Genomic DNA, 23,023 nt, shown 5'->3' with positions numbered 1-23,023 from the left:
ATCAGAAACAGTGTTATTTTGTCTGTCTCTGCTGCTGCTACCAGTTCCTTGCAGATACAGGTTTTTGCATTTCTGTTCAGAGGAGGGTTTAGGCAAGTACAGACATTTCTGAGGTGCCTCTATTTTTTTACCAATTGGAGTAAAAAATTACCTGCTTTGCAGGCCCAGAGCCTCAGCCAAGAAAGTTATTTATGAAGAGATAGAAAGCTGGCAGCCTTTTTTTTTCTTTCTTTTTTTCTGGTATTGGGTAGAAACACTATTCTTGGTTATTACTGTGCTTGGGGGACAGTTGATATAAACTTAGTTAATGAGCAATCAATAATGTCTGTGTTTCTTGCTACCATACTTCTGTAATTCATGTGGCTGTAGAGGAAAGCTTCGGAATGATATTTTCTTCCAAATCATCCAGGTTGTGTTCCGAAATATGCTGCTTTAAAACTGTTGAAGGGAGTGATGTTTTGCTGAACAGAGAGCAAATTGGGAGATCTAACAAATACGGTTATGATACAAAAGCAAATTCTACCCTCGGTCAGCGCATGCTTTTCACAGATATCAGCAGAAGAGGCACAGAAGGTTAAATAAATTTACTAAATATTTAGTCTAATCTATGAACCACGATTAAATATGGAATGCAGGCCTCTGCCTGGAAAGTGCCAGGCCCACTGGACCTATCAGGGCTTTAGTTCACATCAACTCCAAATTTCTTCAGTGCCTACAGCATAAATGATACTTTACTCAAGACTTGGGTACTACCTGCTAAATTCACAAGTTTGCAATCTGTATTACTGTAGCCCACAGACACAAGAAATTATGGTACTTTGGACTAAAGCACTCCTAACCCAGGGTAAGGGTGTCCACATAGAGAATTAAGCAGATAGAATGTATTCTGATTCCAAAAAGAATAGCTGATATTTTAAAACAAGCTCCCCGTGAAGTAAAAACCTGCATGCAAACAAACTGAAGGCAGAGTGAACTAATGTGGTTTAAATGCTGATGGACCAGAAGAAAAAGGAGTTTAACAAGTAAAATGATTAAAGAGCAGGTGCACAAGCTTGCAGGCAGAGTACCTATGCCTTACTGTGTTGCAGGTCCCTCTTGCATGTCACACCAGCTGAGGCTGTCTTACTCAGGAGTTAAGTGGCTATAAGTGAAGTTAAGGAAAGAAAGATGGGTGTGTAGGCTGTGTAAATAGGTCTGATTTCTTTTTCAGGGTAGTCACTGAAAGGACTTCCAGACCAAGGGAATCTTCTCTATCACCTTAAATACAAGCTGAGTTTGGTCCAGGCAGAGTGTGTCTCATGTGTCATTGAGGCAGCTGCAAGGGAAGACTGAGAAGCGGGAACAGCCCAGCAAGATGCTGAATTCAGCTTTTCCTAGTGAATACTAATGCCGAAAAAATTTATAGATGGATGCGTTCATGTCTGAAGCAACTGCGCTGTGGATTTGCTGGTCGTGCAGGAGCGGTATGCAAAAAGGGAGGAGGAGGAGGAGGGAAGGAAGGAAGGGAGGGAGGGTGGCTCTAGGACCCATGCGAGCCTTCCTGAGCAGGAGGTGGGAATTCTCCTCCAAAGCAGCAGGAGCCCGAGCCCAGCCTCAGAGCTCCTGCGGAGCCCGCAGGAAGCGCCGGGCACGTCCCCTCCGGAGCCGCGCACCCGGCTGGGACCTGCTTGCACCCGGCAGAGCCATGAAGCGGCTCCCACAGCTGCTGCTGTGGGTCACCACGGTGGGTAAGTAACTTCTTTTTCTTCCCCCCATCTCTTTCTGGTCCAAACTCCCTTTTATGTGAAGGGACTCAGACTTAATGCATTGCCCCTTCTCTTTTATATTTAAAACCAGTAAAGCATGATTTTCAGAACAGTGGGGAAAAAAGAAGAGGGGGGAGAAAGTACTGGCATGAAACGTATATAAAGTGGGTGACATGTGGGAAGACAAATCATGATGGGTATTGATTCTACGTAAATTTTGTTAAGTGAAATGAATAGCTGATCCATAGTTTTAGAAAGGCTGCTGCTGACTGAGGCTCCCAGGCTGGAAGCAGGCACTGTCATTGTACAAGGGTTCAGCATGAAATTAAGGGCTATACCTCAGGACCATTTTGCTTCTCTGATTACTGGACTGCTTTCTCTGGGACTGTTTTGGCGAGGTGAGTGAAAGTAATGTTCCAAGAGGAGTGAAGGTTGCTTACAGGAAAAGGTGTAATTTGGAGACGATGCTTTGTCTAAGGAGAGAGATGAGGGAGCCAGATAAAGGGAGAAAGTATCGGGACTGTAAAAGATGGAGCTATGAGCTCCCACCAAGAAAGTGATGCTCAGGCTGAGTTTTGAAAGGAATCTTTGTGCCACTCTGCTTATTGTTGTCGGCTTTGGTTCTGAAATGCAGCAAAAGGAAGGAAACAGCAGTAGGAGATAAGAAGGGAGATGTCAGGAGGGAAGTGGCAGTAATAGGAGAGAAGTTGGGAAGCAGCAGCATGCACACAACCAATGATGGGAGAAGAGGGTAGGAGTGGGACACATTTCCTATATGTGCACAGTGGCAAGCAAACTCGTTATGAAAATTAGGAGAGAAAAACCTCTATCAGGACATGTGGAACTTCTCAGAGAGCAGAAGTTACAATAGTACCCCCAGTGCTGAGACAGGAACATCATCTTGACCCTTAGGCAAGGATCAGGAGACACTTCTGTATTTCTCAGTGTAACAAATCATATTACTTCCAGACAGGGAAGGAGGTAAGGCAAAGAGGTTATTGGGCAGTACAACTAGCTCTTGCTAGTGCAGTGAAATTCTCTGGCTAAATGCTGAACCTGTATATGTTTTCTTTGATATCAAGACACACTAGGACATCAGTTTTTAAGCAGGTTTCATCATTTAGTTCTATTTACAATTAATTGCCAAATCATAGCACAGAGTTTTTGATTTCAGGCTTTTTCTGGACTGTTATTCCTATTGGGAGGAGATTGCTTTACTGTCAAAGGGTCCCAGGGCAAGTGTAGCCCATGAAAGCATTGCTGTGTGTCCCCACAGCCTCAGTTCTCATGGCATGCAGGCTCATCAAGAGCTGCTAAGTATCATCCCAGGGTTTTTGGTGGAGTGACTTTCAACATGCAAATAAGGTTAGTGTAAGGAGTAGTCATTATATTTGCTGTATCTCCAAGTCTGTGATTTGAAGCATGACTGTATTAGGGCAGAGATAAAAAAAGGTGTGTTTTGGAGAGAGCAAGTAAAGAGCTAAATGAAAACAAACGCACATTTTACAATCTCTGTCCAGTCTTTTGCCAAAAATAATCTCAATCACCCAGAGAGAGACTTGGATGCATGAGCATTTAACTGCATAGCTGCTGTCACAATCTTCACATGGGGTTGCTCATCTCACTGGGTTATTATGGTCAGCTCTCAGACTCTGCAGTCAATTACTTTAAAAACCACTTGTGTTTCCACTGAGGAAGTTCTCCTGGAGCATGTTCTCCGAGTGGCTTTACATTTCCTTCTTTATTTCGAAAGCCCAAGGTGTTGGTGGTAAGGGAATTTATAGGTCCACTTTTCTCTATTTTTCTCTCTATTGTTTTACTGGCTGGCATCTGCCTTTCTGATGAGCTGTATCCTAAATGGATAATTTCAGAGTTCTCATCCATTGAAAATTTTTGGCACACCAAATCACTGGAGGAGGTTGGAATTTCTTTTGGTGCAAAAAGTAAGACTGAGAAAAATGAGAAAGTTGTTGAGAACAAGAACAGAAAAAAAACCCTTAGAAAAAGAACCCCAAACCCAACAACTCCACCACCAGGAAAGGACAAATGTGCGTTGTTCAGTGTAAAAGCAACTTCATAGTCTTTTGGAGGCTGAAGCTGCACAGTAGCCTCAGGTCTCAGGAGATGGCTTGGAAGAAGGTGAAAAAAGCCACCAGATCAATGTGTGGGAGAATTTTCCTCTTATTTTAAGCACCAGCATTGCTTTGAGTCTTCATCCTGGATGATTTTCCTTTGATTACTTGAGCTTGGTGGAAGGGGTAGGTGAGGCCTTTTCTCCTCTATGAAAAGCTGGGTTGTGCTTGGCCAGATATCACGATCTTGCTTTTGGGTGTGGAGGGCAAAATAGCTGCAAAATTACAGCACAACACACTGTCCCAGGAGAACCTCAAACACCTTTCCAAAAGTGCAGTTATGCTTATGCCATTACTCAGAGTTTAGCTATCGAGTATAACCACAGTTCTTGAGATAATATTACTAGAGGCATTTTGTCATGTCTTTCTTTACAGCCCTTTCCCATGCTTGTAGTGGAGCTGTCACAGAATAGGATATCTTATGTTTAACTTCAGCCTGAGGAATAGTTTTGGGTTTGGGTTTTGTTGAATCCTTTCTAAGCCAGAGAGGCATAAGGTGGTTGATGGCAAGTTTAGGAGTAAGAAAGCCAGCTTTTTGTTTGTGGAATGGTGGATCAGCATGGCAATGGTGGATGCTCCATTCTTGGATGCTATTTTGTCCTTGCATTTATCTAACAAACTGTTTTCAAAAGCCTTGAGGGTTTTTTTCCTCTCCCTGGGTTTGCCTGCCTGTCAGAATTGAGCTGGCTTGTTTTATAGACTGAGTTTAAGCTGATTTAAGTTTAATCAGTCCACATATGCATGAAGATGCTTATATAGGACTACAGTACCTCATTTTGTTCTTAATATAAACCAGCACATCTATCTCACTTCGACAAACCTGTGTTGCTTTGGTGTATCCCTTTGTCTGTCTAGAGGAGAACATGCCAGGAATGGGAGGGATGGAGCCTTGTGTTGTCTTTTGTCTGTTCATTCAAGAACTTCTCTCTTATTTTCTTCTTCTTGTGCCTACCTCTGCCCAGTTAAAGTACACACACATACAATAGTGTGCTACTTAAATAGTTCCAACCAGGACAGCACTAAATGAACATTGAAATCTGTCTAAAGAGTTAGGTCCGTGGTCCTTTACTGTGTGAATGACAGCATATCTACAGATACTGGTGCTGTATGGCACTGTGGCTGTAGCTGAAAGTCAGTGGAGAAGGATAGGATGGATATATGGGAATCCTACAGTAAGGAAGCACATGCAGACAAATGGTAGGGATTTGTAAACTACATCAAGAGAGAGGGCTAAGGTGGAAGAGGAAGACATTGAGTAGTGAAAGCTGTGTGTACTGTCACTTTAGAGCTGAAGACAATGTCTTGTGATCAGTCATCAGAGAAATGCATCTTACTGTCAGTATTACGTAGCTGCACAGTTTCTAATTAGTCCATAAGATCAAAGTGGGAGAAAAGGATGCCCCGCTCAGTGATGTTCAAAAGCATTCCTCTCCCACGCTCCAGAGCCTTCAGCACATACACAGGAGTGTCCCTGTCTTCACCCTGCTTGTATGTGGTAGGATGCACACTGCCTGTGCTGGTGTGCAGAGCTGCATCTGCTGTCTGTGACTACAGTGGAGAGAAATCTTCATCTTGAATTGATTGTAGTGAAAAATGCTGATGTGGTGACACTTCACAAAGAAAGGGTCTAGGTTTTGAGCTGTTATGTGTGGAGGTTTGGTTTGTGTGTGCACTGGTCAGTTCATATTAAGACATTCAAATCAGTCTGGCTGCTCAATTTTTTAATTCAAACTTTTGCTTAGAGAAGTTTTTTCTTCAAAAATCTTAAAGCTTTATTTAAAAATCTTAAAACATTCTTAGTTTTGACAAGAAATGTTACAGTTCAACACTCCCTGAAATGTGCAGGTCTTTGCAATTGTATAAACTTCTGAAAAAATGCTCGGGTTTTTGTTTGGGTTTGGGGGTTTTTTTCTGTTTTTCTTCGTTATTGTTATGTGGGTTTTATGTTTGTTTGTTTTGAATTTCTTTGGGCTTACCAGTAACTTGGAAAATCCTGTATTAAAGCAGCTCAGTTATGTTGTCATACCACATACCGATTTGTACCTAGATTTGTGCATGCAGGTCCTCAGGCTGATGTTTATTGCTGCACATCCACACAGTGGCTGCTACTGTTGTTTATAGCTTGGTGTTGGGTAGAATTCCTCAGGAATAAAGGAAACACAATCTGAACTTTTGCAAAGCTTTAGTAAAAGCAGAAGCACAAAGCAGCTGCTGAGAGGAGAGGCAGGTGAGCTCTTTCCAGAAACAAATGGAGAGGAAGGAGTCCATGGGATTCATAGTTAATGCAAATTGATGGACCTCTATGGGAACACAGTTACAGCAGTGCATCATCCTGCCTTCTGTATCTGGAGACTTTTATCTGAGACTCTTACGAGTAAGCATGATTTCTGTATTGAATGCTTAAATCAGAGAAGGAAAATAATGACATTAATTATGTTAATTAATTGGATCAGGCTTCTAGTCTTTTCCTGTCTCTCAGCATCAGTCCTTCCTCTCACAATTCCTCTTCCTCCCATTCCATTATAATTGCTCCCTGCTTCTCTCTTCTCCTGGTGTGTAACAAACCCGGTGCTTTGATGTGGCCTGCAATGAGCAGGACAGGGTGTGCTCAAAGATGAAACCCATGGCAGGTAGGATAGCAGGCCAGCTTGGAAAAGAGGTGACCTGCAGCTGGTCTGACAATGAATAGGGAGAACCAAGATCTCTTGTGAGAGTGGTGGCAGATCACACCACTGGGTTATGTGTGCACAGGAGGAACTTTGGTTCAGCACCATTAGGGTTGGAGGGACTATGCCAGGGGAATGCCAGGTTCCTGCCTTTTTATGCCAGATGTGCAGGAGGGGAGCTCAGAGTGCAGGACCTTTACACTTGGGTAAATGTGGCATCAGGACCTCCCTGGGTCTCTGCACTGCCAGAAGGACTACAGCTCTCAAGCAAGTGACAGGGTGTCAATGAAGCATTTTGCCTCCCTCAAGTGTGCTGTTTCCTAGAGCTTTTCTCAAGGTGGTGTACCTCCACACTGCAGCTTCTTCCAGTGTGTATGCTACCAGTACAGCAGGGCCCACAAGGAGTAATGACATAGATAGAAATGACATAAGAGGAAACAGAAATCACCTTCCAGTCTTCCTCAACTAGAAAAAGCATCTCTTCCGTGTGTGCTGAGGAAACAAAGAACTCAGAATTCTGGTAAGAAGCTTATTCACAGGCAAGGTTTTATCTTTTTAGGAGAGTTTCAGGTTTTCTATACATCCTCCTTAATATAAAGCTGGCTGGCGAACATGAAACATTACACAGGTCTTTACAACCTTGTCTTCCACTTGTTGGTGAAAAACTCAAGATTTCTAACTGGCTTTATATTTGTTTTAGGCAATTGGACTACACGATTGCTGTAGGTCCCTTCCAACTGAACTATTCTATTCTATATGAAGGAAACACCCTGAAAATGGTACCGAGTTTAAAAAACCAGAAGAGACACCTATTGACACAGCAGGCTCATCAGAATTAAAGGTAGTCAAGAATGAGACTGAAGTGTAGAATTAAAAACTGAAGTCTTTCCAAAAAGCACAGATCTATCCTTGCAACTCAGCTTAACATTTGCCCTATCTAATGGGAGAGCCATGTCTGTTAATAAGACATCACAGATTTTCAGCTAATTGGTATCGGAAATCCCATAAGCTTTGGCATATCAGCCAAGAATGATGCATTTATTCATGCATTTCTGTTGCTCACTTAGGGAGGGGTTTTTTTTCCCAGTCTGTAGCACAACATATGTTTGAGGGATAAACAGCCAAACTTTCTGGGGTAGAGCATCCACATTTCTCTCCTGCGTCTATGGAGATGCATATTTATATATTAAAAATATAGGAGCGATAATGTAACTGAGAGACACATTAGGAAGTGACATGGAGTGATGTGATGGTGTTTTGGTACACAGAATAAAGTGCACCTGCTCCTGCATTGTCATGATGAAGAGTTTTTGTGCTGTGAGCCAAATAAAACCAAACTGGAACTTTTTTCCCCACCTTGAATCAGAACTGAACCAATAGCGGCAGTCATATTGGAACCTCAATGAGAACTGAACCCAATAGGTTACTGGTTCAGTCAGAGTTTGCAGAAATCTTGCTTGCCACAGCAGAGATGCCGTTGGCACGGGAGCAATCTCAAACTGTGGTGGGCTTCTGACCAGTTTTGCATTCAGCGTCTGCTTCCCCATGGGACCCTCACAAGTGCCTGCTTCCACATAGCAATGTAGAGCTGATTCGAGTGGCCCTGCAGCTCTGACCAAGAGCTTTTCCTACATGCTGAGGGTGAACTCTGAGTGCTTGAGCATTCCCTCCCCTTTGTAGCTTTGCCTCTAGCCTGGGTTTACCAGCCTCACAACTTCTGTTCCGTTTTCCTGGCATTAGGAAGGCAGGAGGAAACTGTGGGAATACATGGAGAGGATGGGAGGTGGCCAGAGCTGGGCAGAGGAGCAGGATAGAGGAGAGCTCATAGTCTCTTTTCCAGTGGAGACTATGAGCCCAGCTAGTGTGGTTTTGGATTACCAAAACAAGGGTTAGCAGCCATCAGCCTGAACCTGAGCAACCTCAGGCAAAGCCTAATTCAAACTGGAACTGAACTGAAAAACTGCTTTGCTTCACTGGAGAGTTCATCTGGCAGTTTTGCAGACCCTCGTGTCTTGACTAGTATTTTAGACAGTGTAAGGAGCATGGACCATTATGCTCACACCCTTCTAATGCCTTAAATAACTCGATTTTGTCAGATTTTCTGTTTCTGTTGTTATATTCAACTGCAATTTTAATTTTCCAAGTCTCTGCTATTTATAATTTCTTTTTCCTTCTGAGCTCCAAGTGATTAGTCCATATTTGCTAATTTGACTTCAGCAAATAGAGTCATAGCAAAACACGATTGCTTGAAATTTCCTTGGTCTTGAACATGTTTTTAGAGTTTGCTCTATGGCATTTTGATGTGTGCTGTGCTGGAGTTCAGATCTCTTTACATGAGTAACTCTTTGAAAGTATGTAATTCACAACGGGAACATTTTCTGTCTTTACAGTCACTACAGGAGGCCAAATAGTATTTAAAACCTCTGAAAGAAGCTGTCTTTAACCCCATACAGGCTAACAGTTCAGCCTAGGTTTTAATGAGACCCTAGACTTTATGAATATTATAAGCCCTGATAGCATAGTCATTGCAGAATACTTGCTATCGCCAAGTTTTTGTTCAACTGTCCTCAAGTCCCACATTCCTCGTGGCCCTTCAAGATCTATCAGGTTCTTAGAAGAGTTTAAACCTTCCCAGTTTAAAGACTGGGGCTGTCTTTAACTGTCTCTGAATAAGACTCTGTCAGTCTGTTACAATCCTAGAGAAGAAATTTGAAAGTCAGTAATATAACTCTTGTGAATTAATTATAAGCAAAGCATGATGAATAAACCAAGCTGGCTTTCATTTAGTTATTTCAAAAGGGCTTGTCTTCTGGCTATTCAGGTGGATAGAAAAATGAAAGACTTGGGCAGATTTAGCTCTTTTCACCTCATCTAGAGCTGGGCTGGACTGGTCTGACTTGGCACAAGCATTTAGCTTTCACTCTGAAAGCTATTTTCGTGTTTGATTTCCTGATAAATTGTAATTCCCAAACATTTTTTTTCCTCTCATGAGTGTCTTCCTGCATATATATATGCATGAAAACTAATGAAAGAGGTTTTTTTTCCTGATGGACAATAATTTTTTTCACTTATTAAAGGGCTGAAAAGATATGGAAAAAAGCTTTGCTTTAAACAATTTGTTTTCCACACTTTCCTCAGTGAATGCAGTTACCCAACAGTGTGCAATGGTCAGAGGTTGCTTGTGATTGTTTGTGGTAATATTTTGATTATGTATTTAATATATAGATTCCCATCTTGGAGGCATTTATATGGCATGTGACTGTAGAGGCTATCAGCTCTAGTAAATCTAGCTAATAGTTAGTTTTTAATTAAGCTTCAGGAGAATTTACATTCACTGCAGTACCGGGGTACGTGTAGGGTAAGCTAGAGAAGTTATTTCATTACTGATAGAAATTGCTTTGTGGCTGCAAGAATGAGGACTGACAAGAAGCAACAGCCCAATTAATAATGGTCGTGACATTCTTCTACCGAGAATGGTGGAAGGTGCCTTGTGTCAAGTAAATACAGAATTTCAGATGTAGAAGTGCTGATTCTTCCACTGGATTTCTTAGGACTCCTGAGACTGAGTGAACATGAAGAAGGTCAACGTTCAGGTGACGTTTAGCTCAGCTCTCCAGCATTCATGCCCACCTCGACCTCTCCTGCCAACCCCCAAGCAGCAGCACAGTCTCATTTTAGCTGTCAGCAGGGATGCTTTGAAATTATCTAGGTTAAAAGGCAGCTTTCTTTTTTGTAAATCATCTTAATGGTCCAGTTGTAGTGTGACCCTGTACAGCTTGTGTGGGTACAATTGAGGAGATGGTGATTGCTGAGCAAAGACAAGAAGGGAGTCAGTCTCCCAGTGGGGCCAGAGGAAGAGGAGAGGGGGAAGGAATTATTTAGGGAAGCTCTCAAGCTGTTGGGGTTTTTTTTCTGAGTCTCTCCCCCCACTCATTGAACGAAGCGTCTTGTGAAACTAACCTGTTAGATACCTGAACTTGGACTACATGAATACACCCTTATATAGCTTAGTAATGTCTGCTTTCCGCTCTCTTGCAAGGAAGCAAGCGCTTGATATCAGCTTTGTCAGCTACATGTCAGTGAGCCGACAACCTCCATATGAAATGTACCACTGTGAAAAGACCTACGATACCATTTTACTAAATAGAAGAACATTGTTGTTAGCTCTCTAGTTCTGTTTATGACAATTTCTTATTTTTAGACCTTGTTACTTTTTGGCATCCTGTCATCAAAATGGTTTTAGGGGACAGAATTCAGACTAGCAGTCTGAATCATTGATGCTACAGTACTGAGGAATAAGAGGTACACAGTGTTGCTGTGAAGTCTCCAAGTCTTCCCTTCAGACAAAATAGTCTGTTTTCAGCTTTGACCCATACCACGTACAGACTGTTGTTAGAGGTGTTCTGAAACAGTTTGGGATAGGACTGAACCTGTTCTGAGGGTGGAGAGCTGGAGTTTACATTTACCATCTAAAAAGGAAACAGTAAAATAGTTTTGGGCCCAGGCTTAAATTTTATACACAAGATGTTTTATAAGCTCTAGCATGAGTTTTCATAAAAAGGTCAGCTACATTTAAGAATACTCTTCAGCATGTCCTTTTATTCTGGGTGACCCCAACAAAAGAGCAAGAAATAAGGCTGTTGAGAACTGACAGCTGAAAGTACCTTGCTTGGTCTTTCTGAGCTTAGTGAAGGGTAAATGTATAGAAAGCACCATTTTCTGGTACCTAAACTCTCCAAGCTCAGGTTCCACATCCCAAGATAGGGTTAAAAATCATCAAATTAAAACAAACATATTTATGAGCCATCTGGTTTCTGAGTCTTTCCAGTTTGTGTTTGCTACCCTGGGTAACTATTAAACAATTTTTGTTGCTGTAATTTTCATGTCATTGCATGGGTCCAGAAACTGCATGTTTAAGAAAACACTGTAGAGAACTGAATTCAGAATGGAATTATAAGCACTGGCAGCACTGGAGAGATTTGTCATTCTTTCAATCATCCTAACACACTACTAAAGATGAATGTGCAGAATAAATCCTTTTTTCCTTTTAATGTGACTTTAAATTTGAGTTAAGCAAAGTGAACCTTAAGGTTGTATTATCTAGCTCTTTTGCAATATGGTAAGGGGAGTCAGAATTCCTAGGGCTAGTTTCCAGTTCTGTCATAAGCTTTCCATGTGATTTAAGGGAGGCTACTTAGTCTTGGTGCCTTAATCTTTGTTCTGTTTTACCTATTTTATCTCCCTTATTCAGATGTGGTGGGACATAAATCAGTATATTCTAGTTCCTTGAAATAGATTCAGTGCACATAATTATTTTTTGGCCTTTTTTTTAATGAAACACAGGTAGAAACTATAACTCAATTTCAGTGGAAATATAAATGTGTTGCTTTGAAAAAATAAAGGTTATTCTTTCACACTGAATGTTGAGTAACTGATAAGAGCTTTTTGACAGCATTGGCTTTTCCATTGGTGGAGGAGAAAAAAAGTATTCTCTTTAAAGGTGTGCATTTGTATTGCTTTTCCATAATGTATCCTTATCTGCTCCTGAGAAGGCACAGCACCAATGAATAGATGTAAAATTCCCTCTTGTTTCTCTGGTGACATGATTGATATTCGTCATGCCAGCTCAGTCATTTGTGACACTCAGTCAATTTTCAGAGTACAGTTTCACCTTTGGAAGAAAGCGAGAAGAGAATATAGCTATAATTGCTGGTGTTGTGTTTCTAGGTGCAACCAAATGCTGGTGCTATTTGAAAGTAACACCTTTTGTGAATGCTAACTAAAGTACAGTAATCAGCTTCTTGTTCTCCATCTCCCTCATCTTTTTGACAGAGTTGTGTGCTGAACATTATCGGTTTTATGAAGTCAAATTTGTTTTTACAGGTCTTGGAAACTTTCTGACAATTTTGCCTGATGTGCAAAGTCGTTGCACCTCATCAGCCCTACTCCTGCATCTTCCTCTTTCTCCTGTGGCTTGCTATCTCTTACACACAGTGGGTAGGAGTACCTGGCAGGTTGAGCTCAGTGAAGGATGCACTGGTCTAGGTCTTGTTAGAAGTACACAGCTTGTTTCTCTGCTTCAGCTACTCACACCTGCATGAGCTTTAAAATAATGCAAAGCAATTGCTTGGTGTCTCTATGCCTTTGGTTTCAAAGCCCAGATTCTCACATGCATGAAGAGGAAGAAATAAGTGTATGCAAAGAATAAAGTACACAAGCTGAGTGTGCTTTGGAGGCGAGCATTGCTTACAGCAGCAGAGAACACTAGCCATGATGCAAGGAAGACATTTGAAATCTTGGCTGCCAAACTGCTAAATACCCTGCTGAAATTTGTGCTCAGTTTCTCATTCCACCTTCTTAGCCTCCTCTAAGTGTGTGTTTGACTGCTTTCCTCTTCTGGAGGCCAGCTGGCACTGAGAGGCTCAGCTGTTAGGAAGCCCATTTGGGAGCCTCAGCTGGCACTGGCAGACTCCACATGCTGCTGGATCCCTTCCTGGCAAAGTTGTGGTCTGTACCGTGGAAGCTGGCAACGATTTCCAGCAGGGGCTGTGAGGAAGATGTTTGAAAGGTGTTTGCCTCTAGACCTGACAGGGCTGTGCTGGTGAGATCATAGTAGGGGTAGGTGTCTGTCCAACTTCATTGGCGTGGTAACCGCATCTCTTCTTCAGAGACATAGGCCGGGGCACTGTAATGTGTGCCCTTGGTGTGTTGATGTTGAGTGGTAGCAGTGGCCACAACTGCCTTCAAAGCCAAATAAGAGCCTTCTCCCTCACAGAGCTCTATCAATGAAGTCTGCCTTACTACTATCCTGGGAACTGAACTGGCTTTCCAACATGCCTCAGAGTAACTTTAAAACCTAGTCTTACTCTGAGTAGGAGTGAGTAAAATAGGAATTCAGTGCCCCAAAAGCAACTACTATTTACCCAGCCCTCCCAAAATATTGTGATATAGAAGGATAAAGTAACAGATTCTAGCTTGGATACTTCAGGTGTGGTTATGGCACTGTGGCAGGTTACATGGCTCTCTTTTTCCTAATACAAGATGAAATTCCTTCTTGTTAAAGCCATTCTTAGGTGGCTTTGGCGGAGGGCAATGCAAATAGAATCATAGAATTATAGAATCATTTAGGTTGGAAAAGATCTTTAAGATCATTTAGTCCAACTATTAACCTAACACTGCCAAGTCAACCACTAAACCATGTCCCTGAGCACTGCATCTACAGGTCTTTTTAAATGCCTCCAAGGATGGTGACTCAACCACTTCCCTGGGCAGCCTGTTCCAATGCTTGACAACCCTTTTGGTGAAGAAATTTTTCCTAATGTCCAGTCTAAACCTTCCCTGGTGCAACTTGAGGCCATTTCCTCTTGTCCTACCACTTGTTACTTAGGAGAAGAGACCAAGCCCCACCTTGCTACATCCTCCTTTCAGGTAGCTGTAGAGTGATAAGGTCTCCCCTGAGCCTCCTTTCTTTCTTTCCCCTCAGCTGCTCCTCGTAAGACTTGTGCTCTATACCCTTTCTTTGAGAAAGAAATGCTTTGAGAGAAGATGCTCTTCTTTGGACATGTTCCAGCACCTCAGTGTCTTTCTTGTATTGAAATGCTTCAACATCTGCTTCCAAAAGAATATACTACCTACTATAGACTGTGCAATTCCCTCATAGTGCATATGTTGTGCATGCTCTGTCATATTTTCTCATTACTCATACAGCAAAGAGGAGTTCATCCTCTGCTTACAAAGAAGCAGTAGCTTTTATTGACCAGGCAGCTGGCTGTTATGGTGATAGGCATTCTTGGCAGTGCTTGGGACAATTCTGGTATTTACAGCATCATTTTCAACTTCTTGATGCAGAGGAGTTGAGGCTTCTTCAAGGGGGGCTGGCACAGAAAGGACATTTTGAGATGTGTGATTCTATGAGAGCTCTGGAAGAAGCTCTGCAGAGCACTGCTGGGAGACTGAAACGACACCAGTGATTTTTCCATGTTACTCTCTCCTTCCTCCCCTGGAACAATATCTAGTAGAGTCTCAGGTGGGCAGTGGGAACTCTTGGCAATCATATATTGAACAGTACTACTTAAATATGTATTTGGTCTTTTCCTGTGGATGATAATCTGCTAATTACAGCTGCAGTTTCAGGCTGTTTACAGCTGAAAAGGTAAAATGAGATGCTGGATGAGCAGTCCAAGTATCAGTGTACAGAAACTGTGACAGTTGTGCTGCATTTGGTGGTCACAACAAGTCAAGGAACTCATGCTTGGTCTGGTAGCTCCTTTCTGGATGTCAGAAGAGTGTGCACTGAAAGTGTAGGAATTGTGTAGAATTCAAGAGCCTTTCAGACAGTGCTTGTGTTAAGTGTTAAAAGCTACATGCCACTGTGAGGCATTTTGTCACCTTGCTAGCTGCCTTATGTGAGGGACTCCACATTGATATACTGCACTAGGGGCAGAGTCAGGTTTGCTTTAGGACTTGTCACGATTCAAGCTTTTATTGGGGGCCAACAGAGAAGAAAACTGCACGAGCTCTTGACCTCATGTTTGTTTTCATCAGTGGGCTGGCTTATGCGTGTTGGCTGTCCTTGGAGCAGAGAACTAAGACTGTCTGCTGTTCATCTTAGCTTGCTCGTTTGAGGGCTGAGGGATAGAAACCTTGTTTTTCTGCCTTGTGTGGTCAGATCTGGAGTGACTCCTTGCCAGCAAAGAAACTCCAGCTGCAGGCCACCGGTAGTCAGGCACTGATATGTAGGGAGGCACTGCTGGGATATGTAGTCTCTTTCATAATTCTCTGATAAAGGCCTTGGTAAAGCAAGTAATTACCCAAAGGAGCTGATAGTCTCATACCATTTCCTCATTGCTCACTTCCAGAGAGTGCACTTCTTGTGGTTCCAAAAGAGCTTAGTACTTCAGAACGTAAGCGGTGGTGAAGCAGGTCTGGACTCCAGCAGCCACAGTGTTTCATGAATTCACCCTAATAGAAGATGGTTTTCTCGTCTCTTGCATTGAGATATCCAGAGAATTCAACATTTGTGTTCTGTTTGTTTGCATCTAGTGTTTTTTATGTGCTTGTTTCTCATGCATACAGACACTTTCAAGATATATTCAGAAATGTATCCAGTTGTGTTTCCCTATTGCCCGCAAATTAAATGGCTGAGGACTGGTGGGAGGGATTGTCCCCAGTCATTTTCTTTCAGGCACTATTTTGTTTATTAGTGTTTAATCAATTTATCCATGGTCTGAAAGGAAGTTAGAAATTTTCCCAAGAATCTTTGTTTCTTTGCAGACACTCCTGGTTTCTTCTGCTTTGATGTCCTTGCACTGATTTCACACTGGGGTGGTGTTTTTGTGTGATGTTCTCATCTTCAGCATGAAGCTTAAGACAGGCTGAAACATCTTTGAAAGGAATGAATGAGAGGCCCTCTTGTCATAAAATGGGTCAGATCAGTGCTGGTATGGTTTAGCTGTCGGTCATCTGGGTTTTCTACTACTCATTTCCTTCCATAAAGCTGCCTGAATATAAGAGCTGGGGGATATTTTCAAAGCACAGTTAGTGGGTGTTAAGAATATCAGAATAGCCACGATAGTGTTGGCTGTGCCAGTGCACTAGGGTAATTAATAGAGTTGTCAATCCCTGAAGCTCATCCTTGCAAGTGATGAGAGACAGTTATTTGAGGCTCTCTACACTGGCAGGAAAGAAATTTCTAATTTCACCATTTCTATTTTGGCACAGATCCTGAAGGGGTCCTTTAAAGGAAAGGAAGGGCTCATTATATTTAAGGACTTCCTCTCAGAAGTAAAATAAAAGCCTTCATATGGAATTAGCTGCTTTCCAGTTGGGAAGTGTGGTATAGTAGCCTAAAGATGTCTTCTCTAAGCCGTGCTTCACACTCTAAACCACCACACCTTACTCTCTTGGAAGCCAAAAATAACATGAAAAGCCAAGCTCATGAAGTATCCTTCTAGTCATAGTCATTCTTTACAACATGATTGACTGTCTACTGTTTTATGTGTTCTGAGAATAGTGGCAACATCTGCCTATCTTCCCTAGTTTCTTCTGTGTTTCTTTACTGGAGACGAAAAGTAGTGAAAAAACTGAAATGCAGGTGACCACTCTTCTGTCTGCAAAGTCAGTTTCCTACCAAAAGCAGACTGGTATAATTCATAAATCTTGGTTATGTTGTTTTAGGCTGTGAGCAAAAACCATGTTGTGCTTTTTCCACACAAAGGTGATTTTTTTGGATCCAAAAGTGAAGTTCAGATCTTGGCACGAATGACAGAAGCGTCTTTGGAAATAAAGAAACAATTTGCCAAACAACCATAAGGTAGCCTAAGTCATCCCTGACTTCTAGTCCTTTCAGGAAGTTCTGAGTACTAAGGCTTTCCCTCCCACTGAGAATCTGTTACACGAAGTTTATTGCTCACAACAGTAATCCCAATTTACAGTTTGAAAAAAGATTCTGCACCTCTCACACTGTGCTGGCTGTGAGTTAAGGTATTCATACTGGAAAGACATCTCTCAGGTGGCAAATGCTTTGAACAGTGTGAACAAGCTTAGTCCTAATCCTTTCATAAGAGAAATGTGCAGATCTTAGGAGACTGTCCAGACTCACCTTTCTCCAAAGGCTTGGCTCTCGTGCTATTCTGAAACAGTGAGCAATGAAACTATCACTCTTTTTAATGTTCAGCATACCATCAGGGCTCCATACTTATTAAATTGTCTTGTTATTAAGAAGACTTTTATTTGTGCTGTGATTCAAGTTAGCATCCTAGCCTTGTCTGCACAGATTGATTTCCTGATGTCTTACCTTTTTTTCCCTTGAGGTCCCTGATAGTTCACAGTTTTTCTTTCCAACAGAGCTTTCACCAACCTCATACATACTATACCCTACAAAGTGCCTTTCTTGCCATGCCACTGTGGCCTGTCAGGACTCATTGACAAAGGACATAAACTGTGATCTCTAAATGAGTCTCCCACTTTTTGTTTGACCAGTTGAGGACCTCTTGGTCACTGCTGTCCTTCTCTGAGACACTCCTTCCCTCTGGCTGAGACCCTTTCTTTGCCTTCCTGATTTTTGACCTCCTCAGTCTGGAAATGGTGCCTACCTGCCCCAACATTGCCATTGCCTTCTGTTCTGTTTGTACTGCTGTTTGGTGTCTGAAGTTACCTTGTAACTTGGTGCTCCAGTAATTGCTGCCTCTCACCACCACTCCCTGTAGCCTGTTTTGTAGCCCTGCACAGACCTGCTCACTTGTGCACAGTGTACTTCGGATCACAACAAGCAGCATGGCTTCAGAAAGCTTGTGTATCCTGGCACTTCCTTCGCTTCCCTTTAACTCTCCTGGGCCCATCTTTTTTCCCTCTGGGTTGCAGCACACCATGTCCATGGGGAGCAGTTTGAATACTTCGATTTCTGCTATCTACTTCTAAAAGGGTGTATTGTGATAGAGCAAAACAACCAACTGGCTCCCCCTCATCCTTATGTCACTTTTTGCCTTTTGGTTATTGGTATCTTGTCTATCTAGTTGTGTGTTGCTTTTGGAGCATCTTTCTCTAATTCCTCCTTGCGGTTAAATCTGTGGCATTTAGGACTAATGTGGCATGGTCTGTAATTTATTTGTGGTGGGGTTTTTTGGTCAGTTGTGCTAGATCATGCAAAATATTCCTCCAGTTTCTTCATTATAATTCATGCAAACATGTCCTCTCCTGGAGAGAGGCTGGAGTAGCAGCCCGTGGTGCTAAGATTATTTCTGTCAGTAAAAGTAAAGAAAATCCATCTTGACTTGTCCAAGTGTTGGGTTGGGATTTAAAGAGATCATGAATTGTCCTCTTGCTTGACAGTTATATTGTTTGTATGTCTTACATTGTTCCATTTGTATATTTAATTAAATACAATTGTGTGTTTATATATATACACACACAAAATTGGAAAATCAGTCGTTCTTATTAAACTTCAAACATCTCCTCTCTCTCCTTTTTCATCTTTTGTTTGCATTCCTTTTTCCAATTCACAGATTTGGGTTTAATCATAGCCTACCTTGCAGGATTCCTTCAGAAATCAATAGATGTCAGATCTAGGGAGTCTCTATTCTACTTTTCAGCTTATGCACATGTGTTTAGCATTTGCTTCTTTATGGCCGTTTGGTAATTGTCGTGACTGGGTTTCATGATCCTGGTTCGTCTCTTCCTTGACATAATTTCCGTCCTCTTCATTCAATAAGCAGGAATGTCCTGGGCATTTGGTGGTTAGGGGTCAGTGAGCATTAACTGGAAACACTTTTCACTGCAGTTAGCCTAGGGATCTACCCAGTCATAGTTCAGTGGACGTTATGAGCTCTTTTTCTTCCAGGTTTGCTAATTCTTTTGCTGGAGGCTGTGCCAGTGCTGATAAAACTCTGCATTTCCCTGGGCTGCATGTAGAAATCTTTTTTTAACTTCAAATTGCTTCCTAGACATCCATTTCCTGAGAAACCATTCTTTTTATGCCATGTGACTCCTGGACGGGGTCTGGTCCTTCATCTGCGTCTTTCATCTTCAGGATTATTCTTCAAAGTCACTAGTTGACAACAGAGTTCTCCACAGCATAACATAAACATCCTCTCCCTTTTCCATGTCCTGATTTTTACTTTTTTTTTCATGGGGGGCAGGGAAGGGAGATGGCATGGAGAAAAAGAATAGGATGTGACCCTGAAGAACTTACAGAAGACACCAAAGAATGACCAGGATAAAAAATGTTCTGTGCTCTTTATATATATGGCAGCTTGGCGCTAATAGAACAAGCCGCAGGTAACACAGAGTGTTGGTAGTGCGCTTGGGAGTTTAATCCAGGGTCTTGATCATGAAGAATGCAAAGGATACTGCCAGAAAATTAGGTTTTTATCTTGCACTTTTCTTCAACCTGGTTTAGCCACTAAAGGGCTGATCCAGACAGAAGTCTTTTACTGCCGTGTCAGAGAGATTTTAGCACAGGTAAAAGGTAGAAATTGAACTTGGGACAAACCAATTCACTGTGTGGCAGTGAAGAGGGAACACTTCATCAGGGATTGTAGCGATAGGACAAGGGGTAATGGGCTCAAACTTCAACAGGGGAAGTTCAGGTTAGATATAAGGAAGAAGTTCTTTACTGTGAGGCTGGTGAGACACTGGAACAGGTGGCCCAAAGAAGTGGTAAATGCTCCATCCCTGGCAGTGTTCAAGGCCAGGTTGGACAGAGCCTTGGTAGACATGGTCTGGTGTGAGGTGTCCCTGCCCATGGCAGGGGGTTGGAACTAGATGATCTTAAAGTCTTTTCCAACCCTAATTCTATGATTCTATGATTTAGTAGGTTAGCAGTTTAAACGAGTCTTCTAGACTCTTCCTGTAATGCTTTTCTCTCTCTGTTACCAGCTTAAACACCTAAGTACTAGGTGGCTGAAGTCATAAATTCTACTCTTACATATTTACGAGCCAATTTATGGTAAGAAATAGGTTAATCTCATAACAGTACTCTTGTGCATCCTACCTTTCAACAATTATGCCTATGAAAACTGAACTCTGACATGGAGCAATTGGAACCTCTCCTTCTGGAAAGGAATTTGGCAGATGCTGAGAGGAGGCTTGTGGCGCTACTTCCATATTTTCCTGGCGGTATTGAAGAGAAATTGTAGAGGATGGAATCTTCCATGCTGCTCCATATAGCTGCTGCCAAGGTGCTGGTGGTAGGCATACTGCTAGATGAAGTTTAGCAAAACATTCCTGTATTCATAGTCTCATATGAAAATATAATTCGAGAAAGATGGCCCTTTCTGACAAAGGAAAACGACAAGACCACAAGCCCTGATAGAGCTGCATAAATCTGATCCATTAACTGGAAAGCTAAATTTAACATTTAAGTACTCGTAGTGTAATTGAAAAGTAGGATGAAGCAAGTTGCTGTGACAAATAGGCTGGGCACTAGAAGGAAAGTTTGCTGTTTGTAAGGTTGGTATGAGTTGCATTTCCCTGATATTAGAATAAATGACACACGTATTAATAACCCGTGCCTGGCAGAGACTGTAAACAAGAGTACGCAAATGTCAGTGATCAGATCAGATTGTTGCAAATATAATGGCGAAGAGTCCTCTCAAAAAAAAAAAACCAAACAGAAAATGCAAAGGTTGTATGCTTCTGAAACCTGCTTTCCATGAGCAGATCTAGAAGGTCCCTGTCAAAATACATCAGTTTATTATTCTTCTCTATTACTTGCAAAACAGCTGAATATCACCGTGGAAGCCAGGAGCTTGCTGCCCTAACACTTCCTGAGCTATTCCCTGGAGACCTAGCATGTTCTTTAATATCCGTACCATGCAGGGGGTTGTAAAGAGAGCAATACCAACAAATGAACTAATGAATGCCATTAACAAAAAAAATCCATGAAGGAAGGAAGGATGTGTTTTCGTAAAGATTTAGCCCAAAAGATCTCAGAAGTGATTTTCTGCCATGTTTTGGAAAGCTGATGGAGTACATTCTTGTCGTTAGAAAATCACCAGCTGCAGGTGTAGTTTTAAATTGGTGGGTTTGTTGCAAATTTCAGATGTTGGAAGACTGAAAAGAGTTCATGAGCTGTAGGAAATGTTCAGGCGGACAATGCCATTCTAGTCTCCAAAGAATAAGGTGGATTTAAGACAACTTTTTACTCCACGAAACTTTGTTTTTTTAACTGTATTCCTGTTGTTAATTAATTAAATATAATACAATTTTTCTATTATTTTGCACAGGAACGTAATCAGGACCCAGCATATCTTTTGGTTTCTGTTTTACCTATTTTAAACATCAAGAAAACACTCACTCTCTTTTCATACTGAGATGCTTTCAGCATTATGAGACTTTCTAAAATGTTATGGCAGAGGTACCACCAGCCAGTTTGTTAAGGACTTTTGGGTTCAAGCTGTATAGAGCTCTTGATTTTTAGATTGTTTATGCCTGAGGATGTAATGCTCTTACATTTTTCTATGTCATACATGTCGTGTGGTGTTTGTTTTGTTTTGTTTTCTTGTAAATACAGAATCAACTGTTAACAGAACAATTTGCCTTTTCAGCATCATTATTGAGAACCTTATTATTTCTATTTGGTAAGTGCCTGTGTCTTTATTCCCTCTTTTACTATGTGCTACCTAATATCAACCTGTGTGCATTCAAATCCTGCAGGACTGAGGGAGCATAGTGGAAGGATGCGTACAGTGGTGTCACTGCTTCATTTCTTTTTTTCTCTAATGCAGCCTATCCTTTCTATGCAGATTTATAATCTCATAGCAGCTTCCCTCATATCTCAGGGGTTCTGGAAGGGCGTGTACCCAGGAGTTTATTACAGGGACAGATACACCAGTTGCTGGTTCACCGAGTATCTGTTAATAATTTGATACTTGTAACCTGGCTGAATGACCTCAGATTCTCTTTCTTCTCTGTATTAGAGAACACCCGTTCACTTCTTTTATTTCTGTACTGTGGTTATTTTATTGCTCATCTATACCCTTGTGGTTATCTGATATATATCACTGTCATATGAGAATAAAAGCATCAACCATGACTGCTTAAAATCAGTTGAGGAAGTTTTTTGCATACATCAGCAAAGAAAAGGGTGAGGGGTTAATAAAAAAGGTTGGTGGATTTGACAGATAATGCTGTGTATGTGTCCAAATAGATGCTGGAATTGTGTCAGACAGAAGTGCATCAGAACATCAGGTGTCTGATCACTACAAGCTGTGCGACATGGAAATGAATGTTAATTCTTGACTGATGTGAAGAGGGCAAATGTTGAATTCTGCTTTGCAGCTTTGCCACAAAGAAAGCTTTAAAGTGTCTGGGAATGGTTAGGCAGCACCCATTATACTTTGTGACAGCAATATTGCAAAACCAGATGACAGCAGCTGAATTAGCAGAAAGACCTTAAAAGGAGGAGGCAACAACGCAATGTGAGTTAACATCTAAGCATGTTCATCCTTAGGTTGCCATAATCAAAATTCCATAAAGAAGGAGTTCAGACAGCACAGGAGGGCTTTGATGTGACTAATTAAAGAAAAAAAATAAGTGATCTTTTTATTATATTTTACAAAATCTGTGGAATGGAGTAATTTTGAAATTAGTGGAAAGCATGAAATGGATGATAGGGTAGAAACTATTTACTTCTTCATGAGGATAGGTTCTTTAAGCATTGACAATAGCAAAGGAAGATTGTGACCAGTCTGAGTAAAGAAAACGTTAGAGAATAATTAATTGATAGGAGGTTATGGGTAGAAATCACATAGCAGTAAACACTCAAAACCTGGGTTACAGATACACTTCGGATAATGAACATACCATTGCAAAAGTACTTGCTAAGAATACAGACCGTAAGTTTTCTTAGATGCATGCTTGAAAACAGATAAGCTATTAAATAATGAAGGGGTTAACCCGAGTTTGGATTTGGGTGGTGGAAAAGGATTAGGCTGCTGAGGCTAATGAGGAGTGTCCCATCCTCTCCTTCTCTACCCCCAGG

The 23,023-nt window shown here is 41.6% G+C and overlaps 1 protein-coding gene across 2 annotated transcripts in view; it reads left to right on the top strand.

Annotated features, from left to right (window-relative positions):
• Positions 1–1,590: 1,590 nt before the first annotated feature.
• The window catches only part of LTK (leukocyte receptor tyrosine kinase), a 100,166-nt gene continuing 78,733 nt past the window's right edge, over positions 1,591–23,023 (top strand). For both annotated transcript variants that reach the window (XM_030481748.1, XM_030481747.1), the window contains exon 1: positions 1,591–1,727. In XM_030481748.1, coding sequence (XP_030337608.1) covers positions 1,685–1,727 — 43 coding nt within the window. In that variant the 5' untranslated portion in view covers positions 1,591–1,684. The remainder of the gene's footprint in view (positions 1,728–23,023) is intronic.

This window comes from Strigops habroptila, chromosome 4 (genome assembly GCF_004027225.2).
Source record: "Strigops habroptila isolate Jane chromosome 4, bStrHab1.2.pri, whole genome shotgun sequence".
Taxonomy (NCBI): domain Eukaryota; kingdom Metazoa; phylum Chordata; class Aves; order Psittaciformes; family Psittacidae; genus Strigops; species Strigops habroptila.
The sequence above is the reverse complement of the archived record's forward strand: the minus strand, read 5'-3'. Positions and strand labels throughout refer to the sequence as shown.